At 33.3% G+C, this 27,784-nt stretch overlaps 1 protein-coding gene across 1 annotated transcript; it reads right to left on the minus strand.

Moving 5' to 3' along the window:
• Positions 1-12,052: 12,052 nt before the first annotated feature.
• On the minus strand, positions 12,053-26,669 carry LOC135955646 (uncharacterized). Its single transcript, XM_065506005.1, has 3 exons — positions 24,138-26,669; positions 17,696-17,918; positions 12,053-13,536 (listed from the first exon to the last, which is right to left on the minus strand). The coding sequence occupies exons 1-3, from the start codon at positions 26,667-26,669 to the stop codon at positions 12,254-12,256; spliced, it is 4,038 nt and encodes a 1,345-aa protein (XP_065362077.1). The 3' UTR covers positions 12,053-12,253.
• Positions 26,670-27,784: the final 1,115 nt, after the last annotated feature.

Genomic DNA, 27,784 nt, shown 5'->3' on the forward strand with positions numbered 1-27,784 from the left:
AACGTATAAAGATAATTCAATGATAAGCAATCGTGGTTATTTTAATCGTTGCTTTTGTAAAGCAATCGTGGTTCTTTTAATCGTTGCTTTTGTAAAGCAATCGTGGTTCTTTTAATCGTTACTTTTGTAAAGCAATCGCGGTTCTTTTAATCGTTACTTTTGTAAAGCAATCGTGGTTCTTTTAATCGCTGCTTTTGTAAAGCAACGAAGTTGTCAACTTTTCATTGTTCATTTGACTGAATTGTCTGAATTGAACTTGTTCGTTCATGAACAATCCAACTCTAGTCCGAAAGCAATCATGGTTCTTTAAATTTGAACTATTGTCTTTGTTTTATTGTTTATATTTTAAAGAAATAGTGGTTATTTTAATTGTTCCAATAATTGTGATTCATTTGATTCTTATCCAAATCCATTACCATTATTTTAATTGCTCAAATTTTAAAATATTCTCTTATTAATTTGACATTTGTATTCATTGTTTTAAGTTCTCTTAACGTTAAAAATTTTAAAGCAATTTAAATTGGACTGTTTGAAATTGAATCTACTTAATTGTATATAATTAGCTTTGATGCTTAACTGGTGTACAAATAATTTACGATTGCAATTTCTTGCAACTAGTCAATGTTTTTGCGCTTAATCAAGTACGTATATTTTACACTTGATGGTGATATAAATTAAGTTTAAATCAAAAAGAGAAATTGCAAATAAAATCGAAAAGATAAAACAGGAAAATGCATACGTATTTCTAATGACTTGTTTTTGTAATTTTTTGATTTCAACTAATTCTTTTTTGATTCAGCTATGTAGAAAAAATGCTAATGAATTAATTGTTGCATTTTAGTTGCTGTAACAAAACATAATTAACGTATAAAATTGGCATTAAATTTATTGCTTTTCGAAATACTAACTTTATATTCTTCAAGATTATTAAATACAAATGGTATTATTATTATTCAGTTTAAGGCAATACAACATTAAAACGGCGTATATAAAGAACTATTAAACCTACTTTAAACAATGCTCGTTAAATAATATAAATTGAAATGAATTAAATTTCCATCATATCCTTTAAACTGCGGCCAACATAATAACGTTGTGTTCATCCAAACTATGTATTGTATGCATAGGTATGGATATCTTTCACTATTTCTTTTTTTCCATACCTACCAGTAAAAAGTTCTCCTATTATTATTCTTCAAAGAAATAAAAAAAACACAATACTTTCCTGTTTCTTTTGAACAAAAAGAAAAATAAAGAACGCAAATACTTAAATAGACCCTTAACTTTCTAGGATTTGTATTTTCCAGTTGTTTCCCAAATAACATCACCATCATCATCATCATTTTATGCTTCGTTTCTGTTCAACACAACCATAAAATTTCTTTCATTCAAACTGTGTCCGTCCGGTTTCAGTTATTGTATTGTGCCCACATGCAAGATAAAGTAGTAGAGATATAGATATTTACGTACATATAACGAACTGTGGGGTAACGTTTTAAAAAAAGAATAACTCTACCAGATATGTACTGTGTAGTAGTAGTTGATTTGCAGAAGTTTATTTCTGTACAATTTTTTTTTTTTCGTAAAACAGAAAACAGCCTAAAAGCATACAACACTACCTTGTGTACTATAGTTATATGCATATGTATATTAGGGTGGCTCTAATTTTTCGTTTCTTTGGATTTTCTAAGCTACCAAGGTCTAAAATTTTTCATCGTCATCTAAAAACCAAATGCTGAAAATGTTAGCAAAATCGGATAAAATTTAGAGGTTGCTTATTTTGTTTGAATTTATATGAATTTGAAATAGCTTTGAACAGTATGTTTTACTTTGTGTTAATAAGATAAAAATATATTATTTTTATAATATTCACTCTATCGGTGATGTTTAGATGACGAAAAATAATTTTTGATCTTGAGAGCATCGAAAATCTAAAAAAATTTCAAAATAAGGGCCACCATAATATAAATACATACAAATACATACACAGGCTGTAGTTTCATCGTTTTATTTAAAGGAAAGAAGTATTTCATACCATGCTTGGAGTTGGATTTTAGATGATTTTTCTTCATTTGGTTTTATACCAGCTCCTTTTGCGAAATTTGCATATTTCCGTTTTCTTTTATAGCGTTACAGCCGCGAATAAACGAAAAATTTTAATCGATCTAAGATGATAATTTAAGGTCCTACACTAAAACTGTTTAATTTTAGGTATGCAGCTGCATATTCGGATCGTTAAAAAAGTAATAAATATGCTTCTTCTAAGCCACTGATGCCATTGAAAATGTTATCCAATTTAGCTGACATTTTCGATCCTGCTATCGCTGGATAACAAATCATTCCCTAAACATTCGGAAATTATTAAACTAACTAATGCAGATTTTGACTATCTCTAGAGCAATTAGAGTATGGCAGATCAAAGCATCTACTATCAAAACTTTAAAATTTGTTCTACATTTTTGTTTTTTTTTTCATTTTTATATGAAAACTTTTCGGTATTGATGAGGGAATTCCTAATTCACCCTGGAAAGATCAGCAAGATGCACATCACTGAAAATTGTCTGTGACTCCTATGTTTTCACATTCAATTCACAGTGGTGTGCGTCTTGCTCAATTTCGAATAGGCCGCTGTGTTTGCAGTAACGAAGCAATTTGACGCATTTTTTCGTTTTTCATGAAAGACATCCAACTGTTATTCATTTAGCCGCACATCTGAAAACTGGTCAAAGAGTGCACTTTACTGAGGATAATTATTACACCGAGTTGATCGACCACCATCTACAACATTAACCAGATTTGCCCGAACGCTTGGAATCAATCGTCAAAGAAGTTTCAATGGCGGAAACATGGAAATCAAGTTCCAGGTTTCCTCCATTTATTTTTCATCGACGCATTATGCCGCATTTACATAGTCTATAGAACAACCAGGCACACAAGACGAAAACGGCTCTACTTACAAAAACTCTAAAATAACGATACTAAGAAAACATTAGCGGCGATAATTCTAAACCAACACCACTCATGGGAAGATATCACAGCAATATATAACCGCGTCGTAACCACAAAGAAAGGCTTGGATATCAGACGACACTTAGAAATTGGTTTCTCAAGGAAGGGAACTCAAACTGCAGTTAAATAACAACAACACTTTGAGACAGCAGTACCAACTACTGGCAAAACAAGTAAAGAAAGCTGCAAGAAGAGACAAAAGAAAGTTCCTAGAACGGCCTGCAATGTCAGCAGAAGAGGCGGCTAGACAGAAAAATATGAGAAAACTACACCAGACGATAAACTGTCTCATCAATCGAAATTGTAACAGGAACCAACCAGTCGCTGATCGCACAGACACAAATATGGAGAGAACATTTCGAAGAAATTAGTAACATCACCTCGGATGCAACTACTAATGACATTGAAATTGAAAACAACAGCCCTGCAGAAAATATCCTAAGAAAGTGAGATTAAGGAGGCCATCGGGAAGTTAAGAAATAACAGGGCAGCAGGTGAAGATGGAATACCAGCTGAAATTCTTCGGGTTGACATCGAAACCACAGCTGAACTTCTACGAACACACATCACACCAGTCTGGGAAGAAGAAAGTCTACCTCCAGAATGGCATCATCGTTAAGTTACCGAAAAGGCTTCAAATTAAAATGGAGCACATTCTACGCGATGAACTGGCAGGTTTCTAACCAAACAGGAGCTGTGTAGACCAAGCCAACACTCTATGCATTATAATATAACAATCTCTAGAATGGCGTACTACCCCGTACTTACTGTTCGTAGATCAAGAAAGCCTTCAATACCATCAGACGGTCTGCCATATGGAAAGCATTGAGAAGAAAAGGTGTACCCCAGAAAATAACTCGAATCATCAAAGCTATGTACGAGATTGCAGAACTATCAGTTCTTCACAACGGGAATATAATTCAACCATTTCACACTAACTCTGGAGTAAAACAAGGATGTCCCCTATCACCTCTGCTATTCACTATATTGCTGGATGACATTATGATCGAAATATGTTCAAAGAGAAAAGGAATAACATGGAGCCTCTCACGCCAACTCGAGGATTTGGATTATGCTCTCTCGCATAAGATCTATAATATCCAAGCAAAGATAGATGATTTGGAAAAATTAGTATGAAATGTTGGACTTGAGATAAATATCAAGAAAACCAAAGCTATGAAAATCAACAACGTTAGCACCGATAACATCATGCTACAAGCCAACCAGTTTATGCAGTATAGTATCAACAAATGGCGGCGCTGAAACAGACATAAATAACAGGCTCAATAAAGCGAGATAGGCATTCGGAAGACTACAACCAGTATGGAGAAACTCACAAATATCCAGACGAACCAAGCTTAGAATATTCAACGCATGTGTAAAGTCGACACTGTTGTACGGAAGTGAAACTTCAGGTATTCATTAACAAGTGCCTCAGAAACATATGCAGAATATTCTGGCCTAACAATATCAGCAATACGGATCTCTGGAACCTCACCAACGAGGAACCCATACTAACACAAATAAAAAGTAGAATGTGGAGGTTGGTCGGCCTTACTATCAGAAAGAATCCTGATTGTATAACAAGGATGGCTCTAGAGTGGAACCCTCAAGGTTCAGGAAGCCGTGGTCGGCCAAAGAATACATGCAGATGCACGATACTCCAAGATCTAGGACAGTGTAATCTTATATGGGAAGACGCGAAAACAACTGCAACAAATCGTGTAAGATGGAGATGCTTTATGGAAGCCATATGCTCCCAATAGGGATAATGGACGAAAAAAAACATATAGAAAAAAAACATATAGACGTTCGCGATTGTTAAAGAATGATACTGCAAATCAATGAAAATTCAACATCAAACAATTCCAATAACAATACGATCGCCAAAGTTTTGCAGCAAAGCAAATTGATCGTTTAGGATTAGTGTACAATGGCACATGAAAAGTCTTTGGAGACATTAGAACAATCAAAACCGGTTTGGTGCTGTGAACATGCGTTTTGAGCTGCAGAACGATCAATCTGGAGAATTATTTTCCAAACAATTGCTGGATATTAGGAACGACAAAATCTCGGTTGGCATTTCGACCGGCTGCATTCAATTTGCCGTCCCTTTCTGCCAGTTCACCCAATCAAAATCCGAACTAATCCGAAAGATGTTTCCAAACATTGCACAAAATTACAAAAACCATGAATGGTTCAGCGAACATTGATGTCGACGAATTGAATTTTAAGATTAAAAGTGAAATTGATGTCGAATTGATGACGTACAAATCGGTGGATTCCATCACTTCCCAAGACTATCCAACCCAGTATTTAAACTCGCTGGAATTACCCGAATTACCACCTCATAATCTCCAACTGAAAGTCGGATCGGTAATCATAATGTTACAAAACATAAACCAACCAAGTCTTTGTAAAGGCACCCGACTTGCGGTAAAAAACCTGATGAATAACGTCATCGAATCAACAGTACTTAAAGGAAATACAAAGGCGAAGACGTTTTTGGATACCAAAGACTCCTTCCGACAAGCCATTCGAGGGCACTCATTGCAAAAAAAAAATTTGGTTTCAGTAAAAAATTATAAAAAGTCAAAGCACCGATCCTCGAAAAGGCATCACGCTTGTATAGCCCTATATCATATTTAAATACATACAAAGTTATTTTCCTATCACACGGTAAATAACGCCAAAGTAGGGTATTTTCTAAAAAAAAATAATTTTTTTGAAACACATTTTCCCCGTTTTAGGAATTTTGGTATTTTAAAATAAAGAATGTCAAAAATTATAATGCCATTGATTTAAGGACAATTTGATCTACACTATTTCCAATTTTTGATGTATTATCTTTAACCGTTGAAATTCTAAATTAATTCAAACTTTATATTTTTGTTCATGAAAAATCCCTTTATTATAATTTTTTAGTTTCTAAGGTAAATGACTTCCGAAAAATTCATAAAATTATTTCACTTCACTAAACTATTAAGCTTCAAGTCCCAAAGTTTTCAACAATACCAACTACTTACACAAAAAGCTTATATTTTTTCACCAGGAGCTCCACAAACCTTGCTTCCTTTTGAAGAATTGAAAAGTTTTTTTATACATTCCATGCAAAATGTGTTTTGGAAAAAACGTAAAAATTACGGCCATTTTTACATGTTCCAACTTTGGATGCGTCTAACTTTTTATAGGGATGAGATAACTGTTAGCATGTTATTTTTATTGTATTCGAAATTTTATTGCAAATATAGATGATATTTAAAAAAAAACTCGAACCTCCGTAGGCCCGCCATATCTAAAAAACCAAAAAAGATCGAGCAGAATTAAACAAAAAATAAATATATAAATCTAAATATCTCTTGAACTATTTTTTGTAGATCTCCTTAAGGACTATTTATATTTTAAATTTCAACACATTCGGATCATATTTGGATTTTTGGAGATATTTTTAAAAAAATGTGAGACCCGATATAGCGTGTAATTTTGCTAATTAAGCGTAAAGTGGTTTATTTCGAATTTTTGTGTTTTTGGTGATCCCCAAATTTCGTAGAATATTTTAATCCTTAAATGTTCTTTTTGAAAGGACTTTTTTCTATTTTCTCGAAAAATGCGTCAAATTGAATCCTAAAGAGAGCAGATAGGAGGTTAAGATCTTCCACATAAATGATCCCCATAAAATTCCACAATATACATAACTCTGACAATAAGAATTCTCTCAGATACTAACTTACAACTTTTTTCCAGTTAGTATAAACATACATTCAACTCTCACAATGAAGTTCTGTTTGTGCATTTAGTGTAGAGAACTAAAGAAACGAAACATTAACGCGTATTTTCTTTCTTTTATGCGGCAGTCATAAATCTTCGAACATCCGCTGACATGTTACAAGTAAAAATAGCTAAAGGATAAAACCATGCTACGTTGTTGTTGTTGTTACTGGTCTTAAGTAACTACCATATACCAAAATATTTACAAACATTTTAAATTTTCTTTTCTTCTCTTTTAGCCGTTAAACCTTTTTATCCGTGGTTCTATTTGTTTTTCTTTTCAGCACTTTATAGCAGCCAGCACTATTTTTCATTTCGTTGCATGCATTAAAACAAAATAAGGTTAAATAAATATTAAAAATGATTTGTTTGGCCTAAAAATATGCAAAACTAAAATGGGTAGAAACCACAAAAATAACAGCATTTAAACTTAAACTGTAGTTTATGAGTTTTATATAGCTGGTACACATTTGTATATGCTTTATAAATTATTTAGTTAAATGCCGGACTATCAACTATAGAAAAAAGTTGTTAACATGTGGCAACATAAAATATAACGAGGTTCTTCAACGGAAGGCAATAAATTCTAAATAATTTTAATTTGAATAAATTACTTTAAATTAAAGTTTGTTTAAAATGTACACGTGTTCAGGACATTACTATTATTTCGTTATTTTTAAATCCATACACAGAGAAAACTGATTCGTAACAGCTGATCTGAGTACCTATTGAACGCCAATAGAGTGTTGATTGTTGCTACAACCACACAATCTCTTTTACAATTTTTAATCTGGAAATTCTATATGGATGGAAGAATTTTCTCAGCGTCTTCTCCGCATCATAAGGTATTCTTTAGAATTTATGGCGTCTCTATAAAATATAAAGCTGTCATGTACAAGCTGCGATCAAATAAATGCTGAATATACCTCATTTTGCTCTTCGCGTACATACATCCTCTCTTACTTTCCTCGGGGGAGACTCCAACTCTATGATGTCTAAGTTTGTATGACTTATCCGATGACATCACATTAGAATCTGTTGAGTAAGTATGACGTTGTCTCCTCATGCAGATGGTTTTCGCAAGTTATCTGAAGACAGTCTGTGACGAGCTTAAGGTGGGATATCACTAAACGAAGGACCAATTGTTTTGTAGGTAGCTATCAGGACTTATATTCCTTATCCCAAGTGCTGCAGGATTGTTATTTGAGAAGCTTGTTCCTAATTTGCAAGGAAGGTTCATTATAGTGGTTCATTATTTTAACCGAAGATAAACAGTAACGGTAGCATGACCCCCACTTGAAGGACTTCTAGTTTAACTCTACGTAATTTTGAACATCTGTTTTTGAGTAAAACAACGCATCTTTCAGACTGTATTGTAGTAATCATAACAACGCCCAAAATGGAAAAAGATTTACATACGTTTTTAACAACAAATCTACCGTTATTCTACAATGAATTGCAAGTCATTATGTTTAGTTTTAACAAGTATAGAATTGTGCACAAATATCTAGAAAATCCTACTTTGTCGGGTTAAAAGATAGCCAAAATGTGATTTTCGGCAGAATTCAGATCAAAAAATTTACGTCTCGGCAGCTCGAGTTTGTATGGTTCTTAAATATAATTACGTAGAATTGGACAAAAATATTAATTTGGCAGGCATTTGTAAATATGTCTGAAAAGTATCAAAATTATATATAAAAAGAGAGTTTGGAAAAGCGATTGCTGTCATTTATAAGACATCACACATCTGATACAAAGTTTTAGCCAGATCTGGCAAGTTTTCATTACTCAAATACTACTATGAAGTGTTATAACAAGAATAATATTGATTTTATAACATATCAATCCAACAAATTGGCCAAATCTTCGTCGAATCGAGATATATTGGGCAATTGTTAAATATAAATTGAAAAAGAGTGTAGGTACAGTAAATAACCAGATTTTGATGAGAATAAAGTGGAATAAATATGCTGGAATAATGGTAGAAGTGGGAAGAAAAGTTGAGCATGTTTGAGTTGAATATATTTTCCGTTAAAGGATAAAAAATTTATGTGAAAATATTGTAAGGAACCCAAAAATCAGCATTAAAAAAATTGGAGGGTAATATGGACCACTATATGAGGCTAATGTGGACTAGTATTTAATACATAAAATTCATGAACCAGCTAATCATGAATGATTAAAAAATTTAATTTCAATATATTTTTATTAATACAAACTAAAAAGTCGCGTTCGTGGCTTAGATAGATTGCATACAAAGTACATAGTTATTGTCGGGTAATATGGACCAGTAGTACATAATCAAGTAATTTAAGTGGTCCACATTACACGAACTTGGGTTACAGTGGTAAAAAGTTATTTTTACCTAATAATCTAAATGTGCTTAAATTCTTACCAAATATATGCAAAACTACGTGCCCACTTTAACTATATAAAACAACCAAACATTAAATTCTACCAAGTAACTGTACCAAATTTTGTTTCTTACTTGAGCCGAAAAAAATATTGAGCTGTCGCATTAATTTCAATACAAGAATAAAAAGTCAACATATCAATAACTCATGAAAGCAAATGTGTAATTGTTGTTTCAAATTGTAAAATGTACGACAAATCAGTTTTATCATACCTTCAATAGTTTCTGAAAAAAGACACTGGTCCACATTAGACGCATAGTCCACAATACCCGAAGTTACTCTGACGTATCTTTTGAACACGGTTTTTGATTTTAATAACTTATATGTCATTTTGAAAAGCACATACATATCTGTAGTTTATTCTAACTTATTTATTGAACATTATAGTCATTGGCGTAGATAGGTGGGGGCTGGGGTGGGCAAAACCACCCCAGACTCGCATTGCCCACCCCAGATAAAAATTTGGAAAGTCGCAGAAAGATTTTTTTTGATTTTTAGATTGTTCCGATCAAATTTGGTACATATTATTTTTTTTTGGCTCAAGGACCAAGCCTATTGAAACTGGCTGAAATCGGTCCACTATTTCACCTAGCCCCCATACAAATGTCCTCCCGAAATTGGACTTTATCGGTCATAAATGTTTAATTTATATATGTATCTCCACAAATTCCGCTCCAAATAAGTTTTATATACACAAAATTTATGTCACCAAATTTTGTTAAGATCGGTCCATAATTAGTCATAGCTCCCATATAGACCCGCTTCCGAAAATCACTTTAACGTGCATAAATCGCTTAAAAATGTTGTTAAACACACAAAATTCAACATAGTTAACTTTAATATAGACATAAAGCACACCACCTAATTTCATGGTGATCGGTCCATAATTGGTCATAGCCCCCATATAAGGCCCACTTCCGAAAATCACTCAAAAATACAAAAATACAAAAAATTATTGAAATTTTAAAAGAAAAATGTTTTTGCTCTTTTACTTAGTGTAGGGTATTATATGGTCGGGCTTGACCGACCATACTTTCTTAGTTGTTAAGTCATATAACCAATATTTTTAGGAAATCCCACGTTTTAAAAATGTCTTAGTAGTCATTCTTGATGCCAGGTCTTACTAAATATGACAGAATATTATAGGTTATTTCAGAATTTATTTAACATAAGTGGATGTATTTAGAAAACAAGTAAGAAAGTATGTTCGGTCAAGCTCGACCATATAATACCCTACACTAAGTAAAAGAGCAAAAAAAAATTTTCTTTTGAAATTTCAATAATTTATATTTTTGAGTGATTTTCGGAAGTGGGCCTTATATGGGGGCTATGACCAATTATGGACTGATCACCATGAAATTAGATCGTGTGATTTATGTCTATATTAAAGTTAACTATGTTGAATTTTGTGTGTTTACCAACATTTTTAAGCGATTTATGCACGTTAAAGTGATTTTCGGAAGCGGATCTATATGGGAGCTATGACTAATTATGGACGGATCGTAACAAAATTTGGTGACATAAAATTTGTGTATATAAAACTTATTTGGAGCGGAACTTGTGGAGATACATATATAAATTAAACATTTATGACCGATAAAGTCCAATTTCGGGAGGACATTTGTATGGGGGCTAGGTGAAATAGTGGACCGATTTCAGCGAGTTTCAATAGGCTTAGTCCTTGGGCCGAAAAAATAATATGTACCAAATTTGATAGAAATATCTTCAAAATTGCGACCTGTACTCTGCGCACAAGGTTTACATGGACAGCCAGCCAGCCAGCCGACCAGACGGACGGACGGACATCGCTTAATCGACTCAGAAAGTGATTCTAAGTCGATCGGTATACTTTAAGGGGGTTAGACTAATATTTTTGGGCGTTACAAACATCTGCACAAACGCATAATACCATCCCCACTATGGTGGTGTAGGGTATAAATAGGATGTTCAAAAATGGATGTTCAACCATTACCGAAGATATTTGCTAAAAACAAAATAAAGTCACAGTAAAATACGAAAATGTCAAAATTTAAAGCTTAACTCTAAAAGATTGCAATCTGTCCATATTTGTGCAAGTTACAAGCTGTTCACAATATTTCGTAACCAGAGGTGTTCGACTTTGACATCCTCTACTCACCTTTTATTCAGGGTTTTCACAAATTATAAGCCTATGCCCTCCTCTATGATTTGTTCATACATCATTTTGCAATCGGAAAAGTAATTTAGTATATTCAGATTTATTACCACTTTTTGCGATTGACCATACTGTGCAACCGGATGGATGTACCGGATGTGTTCTTAAGAATTTGCCATAATTACGTAAAGGATTCACCTGGAAACTTGCCCTACCAGATGAATCTGAAACACTCCCATGATTGCCACTTCGCCTTTCTGGTTTCCATTTTTAAACTATTGAAACTGTGACGATAATTGCCATAGTTACGTGAATCGTTTATTCTCTTTTCATGCGGAATTCTGTATCTTCACAGAAACACTCATATGATTTTCTCTCGCCTTTTTGGAAGGAAAGTCTTTAAACTGTAACGGTAATCGCCTCAATTCCGTGAAACTTTTACTAATTTCATCTTACTAAATAAAAATCGTTAATTATTACTTTCAGGACCAAATTATCACTCTCTTATGAAATTACATATTAGCGTGCCTAATACGATTCAACCACCAATTACTGCGATATGGAAGTTAATTGGAAATTACTCTGATACAGTGCACTCAGAATGGTCACAAGATTATTCCATTATATTGTCCATCTTGTTAGTGATTGTTGCTAAATATACTTGAGTTTATGTAAATCCCACAAACATCATCAACATGTCTGTGTTCTTGAGAAATGTTCAAATTGCTTTAAGAATTATCTACATATGCAAATCAATTTCTTTAAAATTACAATTGCATTACATTTTTATTTCATTAAATATTACAAATTAAATAAATATTACAAAGAAAATAAATAGCTTATTCTACACCCTAAATAAATTAATAAACCAATGCATTAGCTAAACGATTCATTGAAATTTTCACTTTTAAATTTAATCTACTTTCATTTAGACTAGAAGTTCTGTAACATTTAACAGACTTTTTGGTAAATGACCAACAGCTGCAACAAAATCAGGCACATGACAGGCGTACATGAAACCCTTTTTTAAATTTTTATTCCGCATCCAGCGCAACCAGGGCACCTGGTCGTGAATGTCGTCGCAGATTATATATGATGCGTGGATTTCACTTAGTGTGGCATGAGGATTATTTACACCAACTAAAGCTATACCACGCGTGGCATAACCAGAGCGATCAATTAGGACACGATAGTACAACTGTGGCACGGGTAGGATGCCGTTGTTGTTCATGTCCATGGTTAAATAGAAATCATGATAGTGCAGACCACCATCACCACCAGCTGCTTTGTACGGTAATTGTAATACACCAAAGGTGCCCGTATAACAGTCGACCAGCAGCTGTGACTTTGCAACAAACTTACGCACTTCATCCTCAAGGGCAGCCCACTGGCCGCCGTTGAATGCCTGCCATTGTGGTGCAACGTTAAAAAAGTTGAAGGTGGCTCTCTGCTGATTGCCATAGATAAAGTCAGATTTAGCAGCCAAATGGCCACGAGCCAAAAACAGAGTATTGTTGTCGAAAAGATGCTCATGCTGGCCCTGCAACAAAGCTGCTGCTTGCTGTCGCTGGTATTGTTGTGTATAAAGGTGATTCATATTGACATCTTTGAAATGGCCAGCTTTGCTGAAATTCAAGCGCTTAATGGATCTCTGAAAGTGTATGTTGGCCGGCAACAATGTATGTTGCACGTACAATGTGCTCAACACCGTATCGTCATAACATATACGCATTGTTTCTAAAAAACGACTACTGCTGATGTTGAAACCTACACGGTACATTTGAGCTTTCACGGATGCCTGGCCATCTGTCATAGTTGGACATTTTTCGTACAATTGTTCAACCATATACTTTGCCGGTTGTTCGCAAATGAATTGTGGAAACTCGTACTTCTCTCCCTGCCACAAAAACGTTTTGTCGTGCAAGCAACGTGGTCGCAAAGTCTTTGTATTCTTGGCCACTTGAAGGATATTACTAAATTTTGCCCTGTTGTTCTGGTTCTTGTTGGTGGATGATGCTGAGCCATTGTTGCCCTCCGTTGCATTGGCAAATGACTTGGAACAATGTAATTCAATAGCTGCACCACGTGGTACTTGTAATTGTCCACGCGCATTGGGTAACCAAAATTGATTCGTATCTGGTATGATGTATAGAGGTTGTGGTGTGTTTCCCTTTGGTAAATCCTGTTGTACGTCCAATAAACAAGGAGGTCCTTTACACAGAGAAAAGAATAAGTGTTAAATAAATATTTATTATTAATGTTGGTCAATGGGGTGATTTTCAATTTAAAAATCTTGAAAGGTTTACAAACACTTTGGATTTAATGGGTAAAAAAAAATATATTTTGTTTTATGTGTAAAGTTTTTTGTAAGTGAAAAGCTGAAATATCTATCATAGCATTGACCTATTTTTTGTCTAAAAGAAACTAGAATAAAAATAAATCTCTTTAAGCTAGAATATGAAATCCATTTATGTATTTATGTATATCAGGCTTCGTTTTAAAGAAAATTAGCCTTTTGCAGGAAATGTAGCTCAAAATCAGTGTTTTTACTTGCCGATATGCAGGGGAAGGAGTTGAACCAGAGTTATGAACCAAAATGTGAGAAAATCTTCAAAAAAGTTGATATTTTAGATAATACCAAGTTTTTTTATGATAAAAAGACAAACTTTGTTGATAATGCTAAGAATCGGACCATGTATTCATAAAAAACAAGTAAGAAAGTATGGTCGGTCAAGCCCGACCTACACTAATAAAAGAGCAAAAACATTTTTCTTTTAAAATTTCAATAATTTATATTTTTGAGTGATTTTCGGAAGTGGGCCTAATATGGGAGCTATGACCAATTATGGACCGATCACCATGAAATTAGGTGGTGTGATTTATGTCTATATGAAAGTTTACTATATTGAATTTTGTGAGTATACCAACATTTTTAAGCGATTTATGCACGTTAAAGTGATTTTCGAAAGCGGGTCTATATGGGAGCTATGACTAATTATGGACCGGTCGTAACAAAATTTGGTGACATGAATTTTGTATATATAAAACTTATTTGGAGCGCAATTTGTGGAGATAAATTTATAAATTAAACATTTATGACCGATAAAGTCCAATTTCGGAAGGACATTCAAAATTGCGACCAGTACTCTGCGCACAAGGTTTACATGGACAGCCAGCCAACCAGACGGACGGACGGGCATCGTTTAATCGACTCAGAAAGTGATTCCAAGTCGATCCGTATACTTTAAGTTGGGTGTTAGACTAATATTTTGGGCGTTACAAACATCTGCACAAACGCATAATATCCTCCCAACTGTGGTGGTGTAGGTACCGTGAAATAACTCGCAAATGAAATTACTCCCCACGAAAAGATGAAATAACACCCAACAAATTTTTCATACAACTTAGGACTTATTTCATTATGAAACAACTCCTAACGCATAGGGAGTTATTTCATAATTTTTTGTTGAGAGTTATTTCATAATGCAATAACTCCCAATGAAATTTTTGTTGGGTTTTATTTCATTTTATTTTGGGAATCAGGAGTTATTTCACTGTATTGGGAGTTATTTCATTTTTGTTGGGTTCTACTTTGCCAAAGCAGATCCCACAAATATCAAAAACTGGCTTCACTCAGAAAAGTTTTTTGCATTGCTGGCCTTCGGCCGGGCGCTAAGGTTTTCTCCTCTGGGGTGTATCAAAAACTGGCTTCGCTCAGAAAAGTGTTTTGCATTGCCGGCCTTCGGCCAGGCGCAAAGGTTTTCTCCTCTGGAGTGTATCAAAAACCGGCTTCGCTCAGAAAAGATTATTTTTACATCGTCGGTCTTTGTCAGGTTGCAACGATTTCTTAATCTGGTTCGAAATGAAAATCGGCTTTCTGAAATATTATAAAACCTTTCTGCAATGAAAGAAATCTTTTCAGAGCGAAGCCAGATTTTGAAACACACCGGAGGAGAAAACCTTAGCGCACGGCCAAAAACCGGCAATGCAAAAAACTTTTCTGAGCCAAGCCAGTTTTTGATACACCCCAGAGGAGAAAACCTTAGCGCCCGGCCAAAGGCCCGCAATGTAAAACAAATTTTCTGAGTGAAGCCAGTTTTTTACACATCACAGAGGAGTAAAACTTTGCGCTACGCCATAGGCCCGCAATGCAAAAACTGTTTGGTAAGCGAAGAATAATTTCACTTTTGTAGTTCCTTTTTTAGATTATATAAATAAATTGCTTCGGATTGGGAATTATTTCATTTCTATTGGGATTTACTTCATTAGGAGTTATTTCGCTTTTTTGGGACTAATATTTTTAAAATTATGAAACCGCCGATTATTGGGAGTAATTTCATTTTACCCTTTGGTAGTTATTTCATTTTTCAGGTTTGGGAATTATTTCATTTTTGATGGGAATTACTTCATTGGGATTTATTTCATTGGCAGTTGTTTCATTTGGGAGCTATTTCACGGTACCGGTGGTGTAGGGTATAAAAATCAGTAAAAAGAAATTGCAAGGTCATCTTTTTCGTGTATCGGACTTAATTTAACTATAAAATACACTTCTGAAAATCACTTAATTAGGCATAAACCTAAGTATTATAATATCCTTATGATGCTGAATCACATTTAAAATTCATATATCATGAATTCCACCAAAGAGAACAGATATTTTATCTTTTTTTAATTTGAATAAACAATATCAAATGTCCGGTTTTACCTCGTTTTTGGTCATAGTTTTCCAAAATTTCATATTTGTAAAAAGTCCAATTAAAAATTAATATTTCTTGGTCCTTTTTAAAAAAAAAAATAATTTTAAAAAAAGGACCAATACAGGATAGCATTTTCTCACTTGACAATTCGAGTTTCAAAATATTACTATCAAGATTTATAATCATTATTGTTTTGAGTCAGATGAATTAAAAATTGTATTTCTATATTTATTAATTTTGGAGATGTGTGCTGGACTATCCAACTGAGGGTTGTTGGTTCGATTCCCGCCAGAAACTCTGGGTGTATCTGAAGACAAACAAAACGCTTCGCAGTTTGTTTTTGTTAAAAAAGGATCTAAAGGTTAACAGAGGGTTCTACTGGTAATATGTTTACCTGTTTTGGCCACCTAGATTATCAAATTTCATGGTTATTTTGCTGTGATATTGGATAAGCCGCATTTATTTTTTTCATTTGAAAAATCTACTCCAGAGCTTAGATGCCGAATTTGCAGATGTTGATTCAACTATTTCACCTCTCAGCAGCTTTTGTCACTTTCTTAATCTTTTTAGTAACTCTTTGTATACCGGGCATCCGCGATAATTAGCGGAATGATTTCCACCGCAGTTACCACACTTCCTACTGCTACCATTCTTAACTGATGTGATACATTGTGACGAAGAGTGCAGGCCTCCGCATGCAACCATAATTTCGTGTATATCCAAATTCCTGACAATTACTACACTGAACTGGACGATTACGCTTAAGAGGTTCCTCTTAATATGAAAATAATTTTTTTATAATGAGTTCAATAAATGATTTTACTAGGCTATTAAGCTAGTTTCACCAAGAATATTGGTGGTGGTTTTAATGGTTTTCGGATGGATTTATAATAATTTTTTTGATGATTAGAAAGGGCTTTATAAATACTGAAATTTACATAATGGAATGTTTACAAAAGATGATGCTTCCATTCATAAGACTTCTTAACGTGTTCACTTATTTAGCATCCTGTCACTATGGTAAGTAAATCGTGAGTGGTACAAGAACAATAATGTGGCATTTGTATCAAAAGAGTCAAATCCTCCAAACTGCCTGGAGCTAAGGTCAGTGGATAGATATTGGGCTCTTGTTAAAAGAGAATTGAAGAGCACTAAAAAGGTGTCCAAAAGTGTGGTAAATTTTAAATGGATTTATGGTTGCAATAATACATATTGAATTTATATAAATTATTTTAGGTTTAGACCATATAAAATTATAATTGTTAATTTAGTATAATTTGCAAATCATTATAGTGAAATAATTTTTTTTTTGCATACATTAATATTTATTAATCACTTTAAACCGAATTACGTAACAGATGCAAAATAAAACTGCTTTTAAAACTTTCTTTATTACAAAATTTAAGTTTTTGTTAAATTTTTAACAAAAAATTTTATTTCTTATAAATAATTTTCAAATTAGTAACATTGTTTATTTTTAACTGTTACTACATATGTTTTTACATTGAAAACCCCAATGTATTAAGTTCAACAAACTCTAAAACACTTAAATAGAAAACAACAATAAACTGATTATTTTACATTTATGTAGGTCACTGTTAAAAATATTATTTAGTACCGAATGAAATTGAAACATATTTACTTTAAACAATTGAAATAATATATAAAATTACCTTCATTATCGACAACATTTAAATTTATATTATTTAATTGTTTAACAATGTCTTCCACATCTTCAACAGGTTGAATGGCTCGACGACACTCCACATCAACAACAAACAACTCACTGGACAATGTCAATACAATTAACACGGCAACATAATAATGTTGTTGAAAAACTTTCACAAAAACTCGCGACATCATTCTACCAGCTACAACCATCCAATACACCGACCGCTACCACAACTGAAGTTGAATTTAAAAATCTCTGTGATTTTTATCACAAAAAAATGTTAAAATAAAATTAATTTATATAAAATAATGAAAAAAAAAGATATTTTATTTACGATTCTGTTTAACTCACAAATGCAATGTGTATTTCACAGATACTTGTATGTATCTCATTTGATTTGTTTGTTTATTTTCATTGTTTGATGGATTTTATTTTATGTTTTTTTTTTCATGTGTTAAAAAACGTTTATGCTTACACCTGTTGCTATTTATAATTGTGTTCCGTGTTGTTATTGTTGTCGTGGATACGTCACGTTAATTGTTTTTGTTGTTTATTATTTAGTTTGAGAGATTTTATATGTTTAAAGTTTAAACTCTGAATTTTATTTGGAAAGGTCATGTACGTGACGTAAACTAAACCATGATTTTTTACTCAGTTACTTTGTTTGGAGAAACTTTTATATTCGTTGCTCTTCTGTGCTCTTACTGGTATAATTACACTAGTTTACCAAGTTTTTGTTCATCATGTGAAACATGGGTTTGTTAGTTTAGGTCGTTTTACTTCGGTCAAAATATTGAAAACTATCCAGATTTTGAGATATTTATTAAGATAGAAAATTGAAAAAAAAAAAAATTAAAAATGAACAATGTTAATTCTGTTTTAATAATTATTTTAATTTTTCTCCCTCACGGCACTCAAACTATAATTTCCTAGATAAGATATTCGATCTTTCAAATCGGATCGAGAAAAACATTTTGACATAATTTTTAATTCTTCATATACCCTTAATTTAGGTTCGCTTTTCTCAAAAATGTATATTTCATTCAATGAGCAACAAAATATTTTCTTTGTGATCTTGTGTTATCTTAATCGTCGGCAACACACATAAGTGATGAATCAGAATATGAACGTAACTTCAGGCGCTTACGCTCCACAATAACAGCGACGCGACGCGTTTCGACGCCATATCATCAACCGCAGTCGTTTTAATATTTACTTCTTTATTTGAGTTAATACTAAAGAACTCCAAAATTTTTATAAATTTAAAACTCAAATCTTATTTGTGATAAAAGTGTTTATACTTTTGTGATTATAGATATAAATCAAAAATTGCAATGTCCGTATTTAGAGACAATAGCATGCGACTTTTATTCAACAAACTAACACACAGTGGTTTAGAAACTTTTTTTGGAAATAATTCGGTATCTCGGGAACTATTGGATATATTCTTACAAAATTTCACATGGTTGGAGTTGAGGTGTTTTCGAGTTGAGCTTTCTAGCGCTAATGGGGGCCAGTGCGTGGCCCCTCAAAGTTGGTCACCTCGGATCCCAAATTTTTTAAAAAAATCGCCAAAAATCCATTTATTATCCGGAAGAGATAAAACTTAAAATATAAATAGTCCTTGAGAAGATCAACAAAAAGTTCGCTTACATGTGTAGGTTATCTCTATTAGTAGAAGAGATATTTAGGTTTATTGATTTATTTTTTTAATTTTGCTCGATCATTTTTTGGTTTTTTAGATATGGCAGGACTACGAAGAGTCCAAATTTATTTTTAAAATATCGGCGATATTGGTGATATAACTCTAAAAATAATAAATAAAACCTGCTAACAGTTATCTTGGCCTTATAAAAAGTTACACTCATTCAAAGTTGAAAAATGTAAAAGGGGCCGTAGTTTTTACGTTTTTTTCCCAAAAAAGACTATAAGGTTATTCAATTCAAAAAAAAGGGAAAATTACACTCTGATTTTTTTACACCTTTACACAACAAAAACATGAAAAAACATTAAAATGAATATCCTCTATATATTTTTTATTTTGTAGAAAAAGAGTTTCTTCGGGACTATATACAATTTGTATATGATCCGGAAATAGAACTTAATGCTAAAGCATGTAAGGGGACCTAGTCCCCACCAGGCCTATCAAAACTTGGCCAATTTAGGTTTTAGTAAAAAATTCTAAAAAGGCAAAGCATCGATCCTCGAAAAAGCTCCATATTTGTATATGTTTCTTAAATAAGTACAAAGTTGTTTTACTATCACACGGTAAATAACGTCACAGTTGGCACTTTTCTAAAAAAAAATCAGTTTTTGGAACATATTTTCCCCGTTTTAGGAATTTCGGTATTTAAAAATAAAAATGTGAATAATTCAAATGCCATTTTTTATTATATTTAGAATTTTATCACCAATAGCTGATATTTTAAAAATAAATTTGGACCCTCCGTAGGCCCGCCGTATCTAAAAACCAAAAAAATATCGGGTCAAGCCCGACCATATAATACCCTACACCAAGTAAATGAGTAAAAATATTTTTCTTTTAAAATATCAATAATTTATATTTTTGAGTGATTTTTCGAAGGGGCCTTATATGGGAGCTATGATCAATTATGGACCGATCACCATAAAATTAGGTCGTGTGATTTATGTCTATATGAAAGTTATTTATGTTGAATTTTGTGTGTATACCAACATTTTTAAGTGATTTATGCACATTAAAGTGATTTTCGGAAGCGGGTCTATATGGGAGCTATGACTAATTATGGACCGATCGTAACAAAATTTGGTGACATGAATTTTGAATATATAAAACTTATTTGGAGTGAAATTTGTGTAGATACATAGATAAATTAAGCATTTATTACCGATAAAGTCCAATTTCGAGGGGACATTTGTATGGGGGCTAGGTGAAATAATGGACCGATTTCAGCCAGTTTCAATAGGCCGAAAAAGTAATATGTACCAAATTTTATCGAAATATCTTCAAAATTGCGACCTGTACTCTGCGCACAAGGTTTACATGGACAGCCAGCCAGCCAGCCAGCCAGCCAGCCAGACGGACGGACGGACGGACATCGTTTAATCGACTCAGAAAGTGATTCTAAGTCGATCGGTATACTTTAAGGTGGGTGTTAGACTAATATTTTTGGGCGTTACAAACATCTGCACAAACGCATAATACCCTCCCCACTATGGTGGTGTAGGGTATAAAAAGTAAGAGAGCTTTGCCGAATCATATATACTTCACCTTCACCAAATTATTCCTACTTCAAAAAAAAAATGTTTAATATTTTTAGGTAAACAAAATTTATTTTGTTTTCCAAAGTTGTTTTTTTAATTTTTTGGGAAAAAAATTTGTTCGAATTGTTTTTTTAAAATTTTTTAAATTTAAAAATTTTTTTTAATTTAAAATTTTTTTTTGTTTTTTCAATTGTTTTTAATATTTAGCGAAAAAAGAAACTTTTGGTGAAAAAAAAAAATTCGGTTTAAAAAATATTTTTTCCGATGTTGACCCATTGTAGGGCCAATTTACTATGGTCTTATATGCGTCGTTGCAAAGGTCTTTGAAATATCTATCATTAGATATCCATATTGTCTATATTAATGACTTAGTAATCCAGATATATGTCAGCCATTTATGGACCGATTTTCTCGATTTTAAATAGCAACCGAGCCGGAAGAATATTGATGTATGAATCGTGTATGTAAGTTTCGAAAAGTTGATTTCAATAGACAGACAGTCGGACATGGCTTAATCGACTCCGCTATCTATAAGGATCCAGAATATATCGCACACCCAGTTCAAAAGTGACACAACTCAAAATTGATTTTTTTTACTTTTTTTAGAATAACTTCCAGGGTCTCCTAATTTTTCACTAACAATATTTAGCAAAGTTATAGGTAAAGTTGAACAACTCTCGAGAACATATCAATGCATTCTGAACGTGTCTAGTCACTCTAAATAGCACATAAAGATCACTTTGTACTTTAACAATTTTCGTTTTTACTATTTTTTGACTCTAAAACAAAGATTTTTTGTTAAAATAGTATGATCAAGTCCACACTTCTATGTTGTGCTGTATTATTTACTCGGCTGAGGTGTTCGGAATGGGGATCAGTGAGTGGACCCTCAATGTCACACATTTAAAAAAAAATCGCCATAAAGCCATCATGCCATCCGAATGAGCTGAAATTAAAAATATAGATAGACCTTGAGAAAGTCTACATAAGTATGCTTTTATCTGTACTTAGGTTTAATTTTTTTTTTAAATTTTGCTCGATCATTTATTTCGTATTTTATATATGATGGGCCTACGAAAGTTCGAAATTAGTTTTTTATATATGACGTATATTTGCGATAAAATTCTGAAGAAAATAAAACAAATCTGATAACAATTATTTCGTCCCTATAAAAAGTTACACGCATCCAAAGTTGAAGATTCTTTTTAGCTCCTTCGTGGCTATATACATTTTTTTTATGATTTGGAAAGAGAACTTAAAGCAAAAACGTATAAAGTAAAATTTGACTAACTTAAGCGGACATTGTACACCCCAGCCCTATCCAAACTTGGCCAATTTTGAAACAAAATTTTAGGTTTGAGTAAAAAATTCTAAAAACGCAAAGCACCGATCCTCAGAAGCTCGACATATTTGTATAGTCCCATATGTTGTTTATGTACATACATACAAAACGTGTTTACTATCATACTGTAAATAACGTCAAGGTGGGATATTTTCTAAAAAAAACTCAGTTTTTGGAACACATTTTCCCCGTTTTAGGAATTTCGATGTTTGAAAACAAAGAATGGCAACATTAGTGATGCCATTGACTTAAGAACATTTAGATCTATATTAATTCCAAATTTTATTGTGATATCTGTAACTGTTCAAATGTTTCATTAATTCAAAGTTTTTATTTTTCTTGATGGAAAATCACCATTTTATAATATTGTTAGTTTTTAAGGTAAAATACCTCCGAAAAAACACAAAATTAATTTATTTCACTAAACTGTCAATCTCCAAGTCATAAGGTTTCCACCGATATCAAAAACTTATATAAAAAGCTTATATTTACTCTTCAGAAGCTCCACAAACCATGCCCACTTTCAAAAATTTTAATGTGTTTTCATATCTTGCATATCTTTTAGAGTCAAAAAGTAGTAAAAAACTAAAATTTTTATGCTACAAAGTGATTTTTGACAGCTATTTAGAATGCCTAGATATGTTCGGACTGCATTGATATGTTCACAAGAGTTATTCAGATTTACCGTAGCTATAACTTTGCAAAATATTGTTATTGATAAATTAGGAGTCCCTGGAAGTTATTGTACAAAAAGTAAAAAAAAATTTTTCTTCCTATATTTTTTCAACAAAAGTGCACGAAAAAGGTATTTTTTGGAAAAAAAATTTAACAAAATTCTTTTGGCGCACTCTTAGCTATATTATTGCCATATAAAGTTAAGCCATATCACAAAGTCTGAATTAGCTGTTAACCAAAAACTCGGTCACCAAAATGGAAAAACTGAGTATAGGGTTTTACTACCCTTTGGTAGTAGAGTCGAACCTATACTGTCATGATCTTGTGTTTTTCCAAAAGTCTTCATTTGTTGTATAGTGTTATGGACCGATTGTCATAAAATTAAGTGTCATATCTTCTGTTTATATACAACATGTCAATAAAAACTTAGAATGGCCACAGAACAATTTGGTGAATACGAATGTAAGACTCTAAAGATCACGATGTTAACCCTTGCGGTACGAGTACAAATGGTTACTTTGTTGGGTATTTAAATGTGATTTTTTGGGGTTTTATTTTTAGAAAACAAAGTTTTTTCTGAAATCCATATAATATTTCTTGTCTAGAGGCAATATATCAATATCATAAAAAATATCAAAAAATTTTTCATTTCATTTACTAACTACAAAATAATAAAAAAAAAACTACTACAAAGTTCATAACTAGCATTTGATAAGGAAACAACAGATACTCATACATATTTATAAAAAGAAATTCAACACGTGATTTTCATTAAACAAAAATTAACCATAAAATGACTATTAATAAAGAACAGCACGCGATGTACATTCTACTGTACACCAAACCCCTCACCGAAATTTATAATGACAATCACAACAACTAATCAGAAGCCAATTTAATCAAAAGTACTTAATTGAAAATAAATCAACTAGATAACAGGTGGTAATATAAAACAATTTATACCGGACACTGTAAAACATTTTTAAATATAAATGGATTTTCGATTTTCTGTTCCAAAGATAAGAAAATAACACATGGATAGAACTAATAATTTAAATAAAAATTTATTACAATTGTTGAGTTTATAAATAGATGATAATAAAATGAAAGGTAATTCCAATTTAATCGAGATTAAGAATATGTATTTGATGTGGTTTTAAAGGTCTTCTTCAGGTAACTGGACAAGACCCAAAACGCCTGTAGTTTGCAGCTTATCTAAGGGTAAATCTTGCACCGTTTGCAAAAAGTCGGGCACAGAGCAGGCATATGAATAGCCCTTAATTATGTCCTCTTTGGACCAATTTATCCAGTCTATTTGATGGCCAATATCATTACAAACGATATATTCATTTTGGATTTGTTGCAAGGAAGCATGAGGATTGTTGACACCGATCAAAACAATGCCTTTGCGACTCTCACGATCGATTACCACACGGAAATATATCTTGGGTACTGGTATCAAACCATTGTTGTTTTCATCAAAAGCCAGATACAGTTCTCGATGAGTGCCATTAACATCGGGCAGAGTGGAAACGCCCCAGACACCAGTATAACAATCTACAGTTAAGCCATTGTTGGAGACATATTTACGTACACCATCCTCCACACGTTCCCAGTTACCAGCATTGAAAGCCTGCCATTGAGGAGCCACATTTACAAAGAAGAATGTGGAGCGTTGTGGTGAACCAAATATAAAATCCACTTTGGCGGCCATATGGCCACGAGCCATATAAATATTTTTGGAGTCGTTGAAATAACCCGAAGCATCCATGCCCAATATCGAACTTATGGTGTTGTTTTGTTGCACTTTGGTATATAAGTTATCCACATTTTTGCCTGCAAAGAAATCACCTTCAATGAAACGCGGCCGGGTCACAGAACGTTGATACATCGAACTGGAAGGATTGAGTACATGATGAACATAACGGGTCACTTCATTGATTTCATCGTGACAAATATCCATGGTTTGCAAAAATCCTTGCGATACCTTGAAGCCAACTTCCAGTAAATCAGTGCCTCCATTACAAAGTCTGCCTGTGCGCCTGGCTGTATAAGTGGGCCAAGCCGAACAGCTGAAACTGGTGAAGTTATAGTTTTCACCATTTACTAGATACTCATAACCCTTCAAACATTGTGCGCTAATTTTTGAGTGATTTTGGAAAGGCTTGACGAAAGAATTACTGCAATACATATCAATTGATTCACCATACTTCAGTTCAATCAGACCATTTGGTTGGGGAACTAACCAATCATAAACTCCTGCCCGGGCATACAAAGGAGCAGGATCATTTAAATCACCACTAACACGGAAAGAGCAGCCAACTTCATTTATCCCCAAAACTCCAGTGGTTTCCAGATTCTCAACTGGCAAATCTTTGACAACCCTAAGAAAGTCCGGCACTGAACAAGCATATGAATAACCTTTATGTAAATCCTCCTTATTCCATTGTAACCAATCTATTTTTTCACCAATATCTTCACACACGGTATATTCCTCCTTGATTTGTTGCAGAGATGCATGAGGATTGTTAACACCAATCAAAACAATTCCCTGGCGGGTAGCGCGATCTATAACGACTCTGTAGTAGATTTTAGGCACAGGGATCAGGCCATTATTATTCTCATCGATCGATAAATACAATTCTCTTTGGGTGCCATTGACATCAGGTAACGTAGCAATGCCCCAAATACCAGTATAGCAGTCAACAGTTAGTGAATTATTGGACACATATTTACGCACACCATCCTCCACACGTTCCCAGTTGCCACCATTAAAAGACTGCCACTGAGGAGCCACATTCACAAATAAGAAAGTAGCTCTTTGAGGTGAACCAAATATAAAATCTGTTTTAGCTCCCATATGACCACGAGCCATGAAAACATCTATGGTGTCATTGAAGTAAGGAGAAGCATCCATTCCCAATATTGAGCTAATGGTTTTATTTTGTTGCACTTTGGTGTACAAGTTGTCCACATTCTTGCCAGCATAGAAATCAGCCTCAATAAAACGTGGTCTGGCTACGGAACGTTGATAGATCGAACTTGAGGGATTGAGAACATGATGAACATAACGGGTGACTTCATTGATTTCATCATGACAAATGTCCATGGTTTGTAAAAATCCACCTTGTACTTCAAAACCAACTTCCAGTAAATCCGTGCCACCACTGCACTGTCTGCCCGTACGTCGTGCTGTGTAATTTGGCCAGGCAGAGCAGCTGAAGTTGCTGAAGGGAAAAATTGTACCGTTGACCAAAAAGTACAAACCTTGCAAACACTGTGCAGTTATGGCAGACTTATTGTCGAAGGGATTAGCAAAGGAATCTGTACAATACATGTCAATATATTGGCCATTTTTAAGCTCAACTACACCTTCTGGAGTTGGCACCAACCACTCGTATGTGCCATGGTATGTAAATAAAGGAGCAGGATCATGTAAATCACCTGTTACTCGGAAAGCACAATCACCTTTAACCACCACTCCTTCAAACTCCGATTCAGGCCCTTCTGTTACAGGAGGCCTTGAGGTGCTATTTGTGAAACCTTCTGTTGTTGGAGCTACTGAGGAGCTATTTGGGAACCCCTCTGTTGTGCTATTTGTAGGTCCTTCTGTTGTATTGTCTTCACTGTATCCTTCCCTTATCCTTGAAGGCACTACTCCAGCTTGTGCTAGAACTGCCGCTAACAACAGTATCAGAATCTTTAACGTTTTCATAATGTTTTCTTTGCGGTTTCAAGACGTTTTGCCTTCAGAGGCAAACTTTAAACTGTACAAAATTCTTAACAATAGTGCTAATTTTAAATTAAAATTTAATTTTGGCCCATACTCGTGATAACTAATAATTCAATCTTATCGTTATATTTTTACAACATAAAACTAAAAAAAAAAAAACCTAAAAAAATAAAACAAACACTCTGAAATAATTTATAGTTCTGCGATTATCTTTCTTCCTTACAATAACTTTCATTCAATTTAGAATCATTTTATTTCTCGATAAGCTTTAAATCGCTCACGTAGGTACTTCTTTACGCAGTTGGATTCTTTAAATATTTCTTTATCAGCTTCTGTTTAATAGCTGTAGTATTTTCAAAGTGTTCAAATTTAATTTGTTTTGATTTAGTTTAATCTTTAAGATTATTTATTGATACAATGTATCTTAGTTCAATTTGTATGATAATTTGAACAATAACAAACAGTGATTTTGAATGGTTTTATGGACTGAAATAAATATTGGTGTTATCGTCATAAGGTGTTTCCCAAGAATGTCACCAGAGGTCACGGTTTCAAAAGTTCCCAGAAAAAACACTACATACCTAGTAAGCCAGCAAGTAATATTGTAGCCAAGGCATGAATACTTATTATTTGATAGAAATATTAGTTATTTTTGTTCGTAATTTGAAAAAAATGCATAGGTCTTACTTACAAATGTATTTTCAATCAGTTCAGAAATAAGCACTTATTTAGGTCATTACCAGCAACTCATTATAATATTTATGAAATAATAAAACCATACATTACAAAAATTTTTGCTAGTTTGTTTTTCAAATCGGTTAATATAAATAATTCTTACAATGTGCTTTATCAACGGCCCTATGCTCTTTGCAGGAGTAAAAGGAACAAATATATATATGGGGGATTTCATGTCAAGTGAACCAACTTTTGAGATCGATGTCTTCCGATCTGTATGAAATTTGCACCAAGGTTAGTTCTATTGTATAGTAAATCTCTCTCTCTCTGACTTAGAAGGGGTCAAAATTTGACATTTTGGCCAGACTGGTGTTTTTTCTCATCCATGTAACTTATTACCTATTGTTCTTAGCAAAATGTGT

This window comes from Calliphora vicina, chromosome 3 (assembly GCF_958450345.1).
Source record: "Calliphora vicina chromosome 3, idCalVici1.1, whole genome shotgun sequence".
Classification (NCBI taxonomy): Eukaryota; Metazoa; Arthropoda; class Insecta; order Diptera; family Calliphoridae; genus Calliphora; species Calliphora vicina.

Bases quoted from the DNA above. Each gene is read 5' to 3' on its own strand.
- LOC135955646 (XM_065506005.1), bottom strand. From the start codon at position 26,669: ATGAAAACGTTAAAGATTCTGATACTGTTGTTAGCGGCAGTTCTAGCA. The intron at 17,919-24,137 runs GTCCAGTTACCT...CAGTTGTGGTAG, and splicing joins CTACAGGCGTTTTGGGTCTT to CGGTCGGTGTATTGGATGGT. The intron at 13,537-17,695 runs GTAATTTTATAT...CTCTGTGTAAAG, and splicing joins AAATGTTGTCGATAATGAAG to GACCTCCTTGTTTATTGGAC.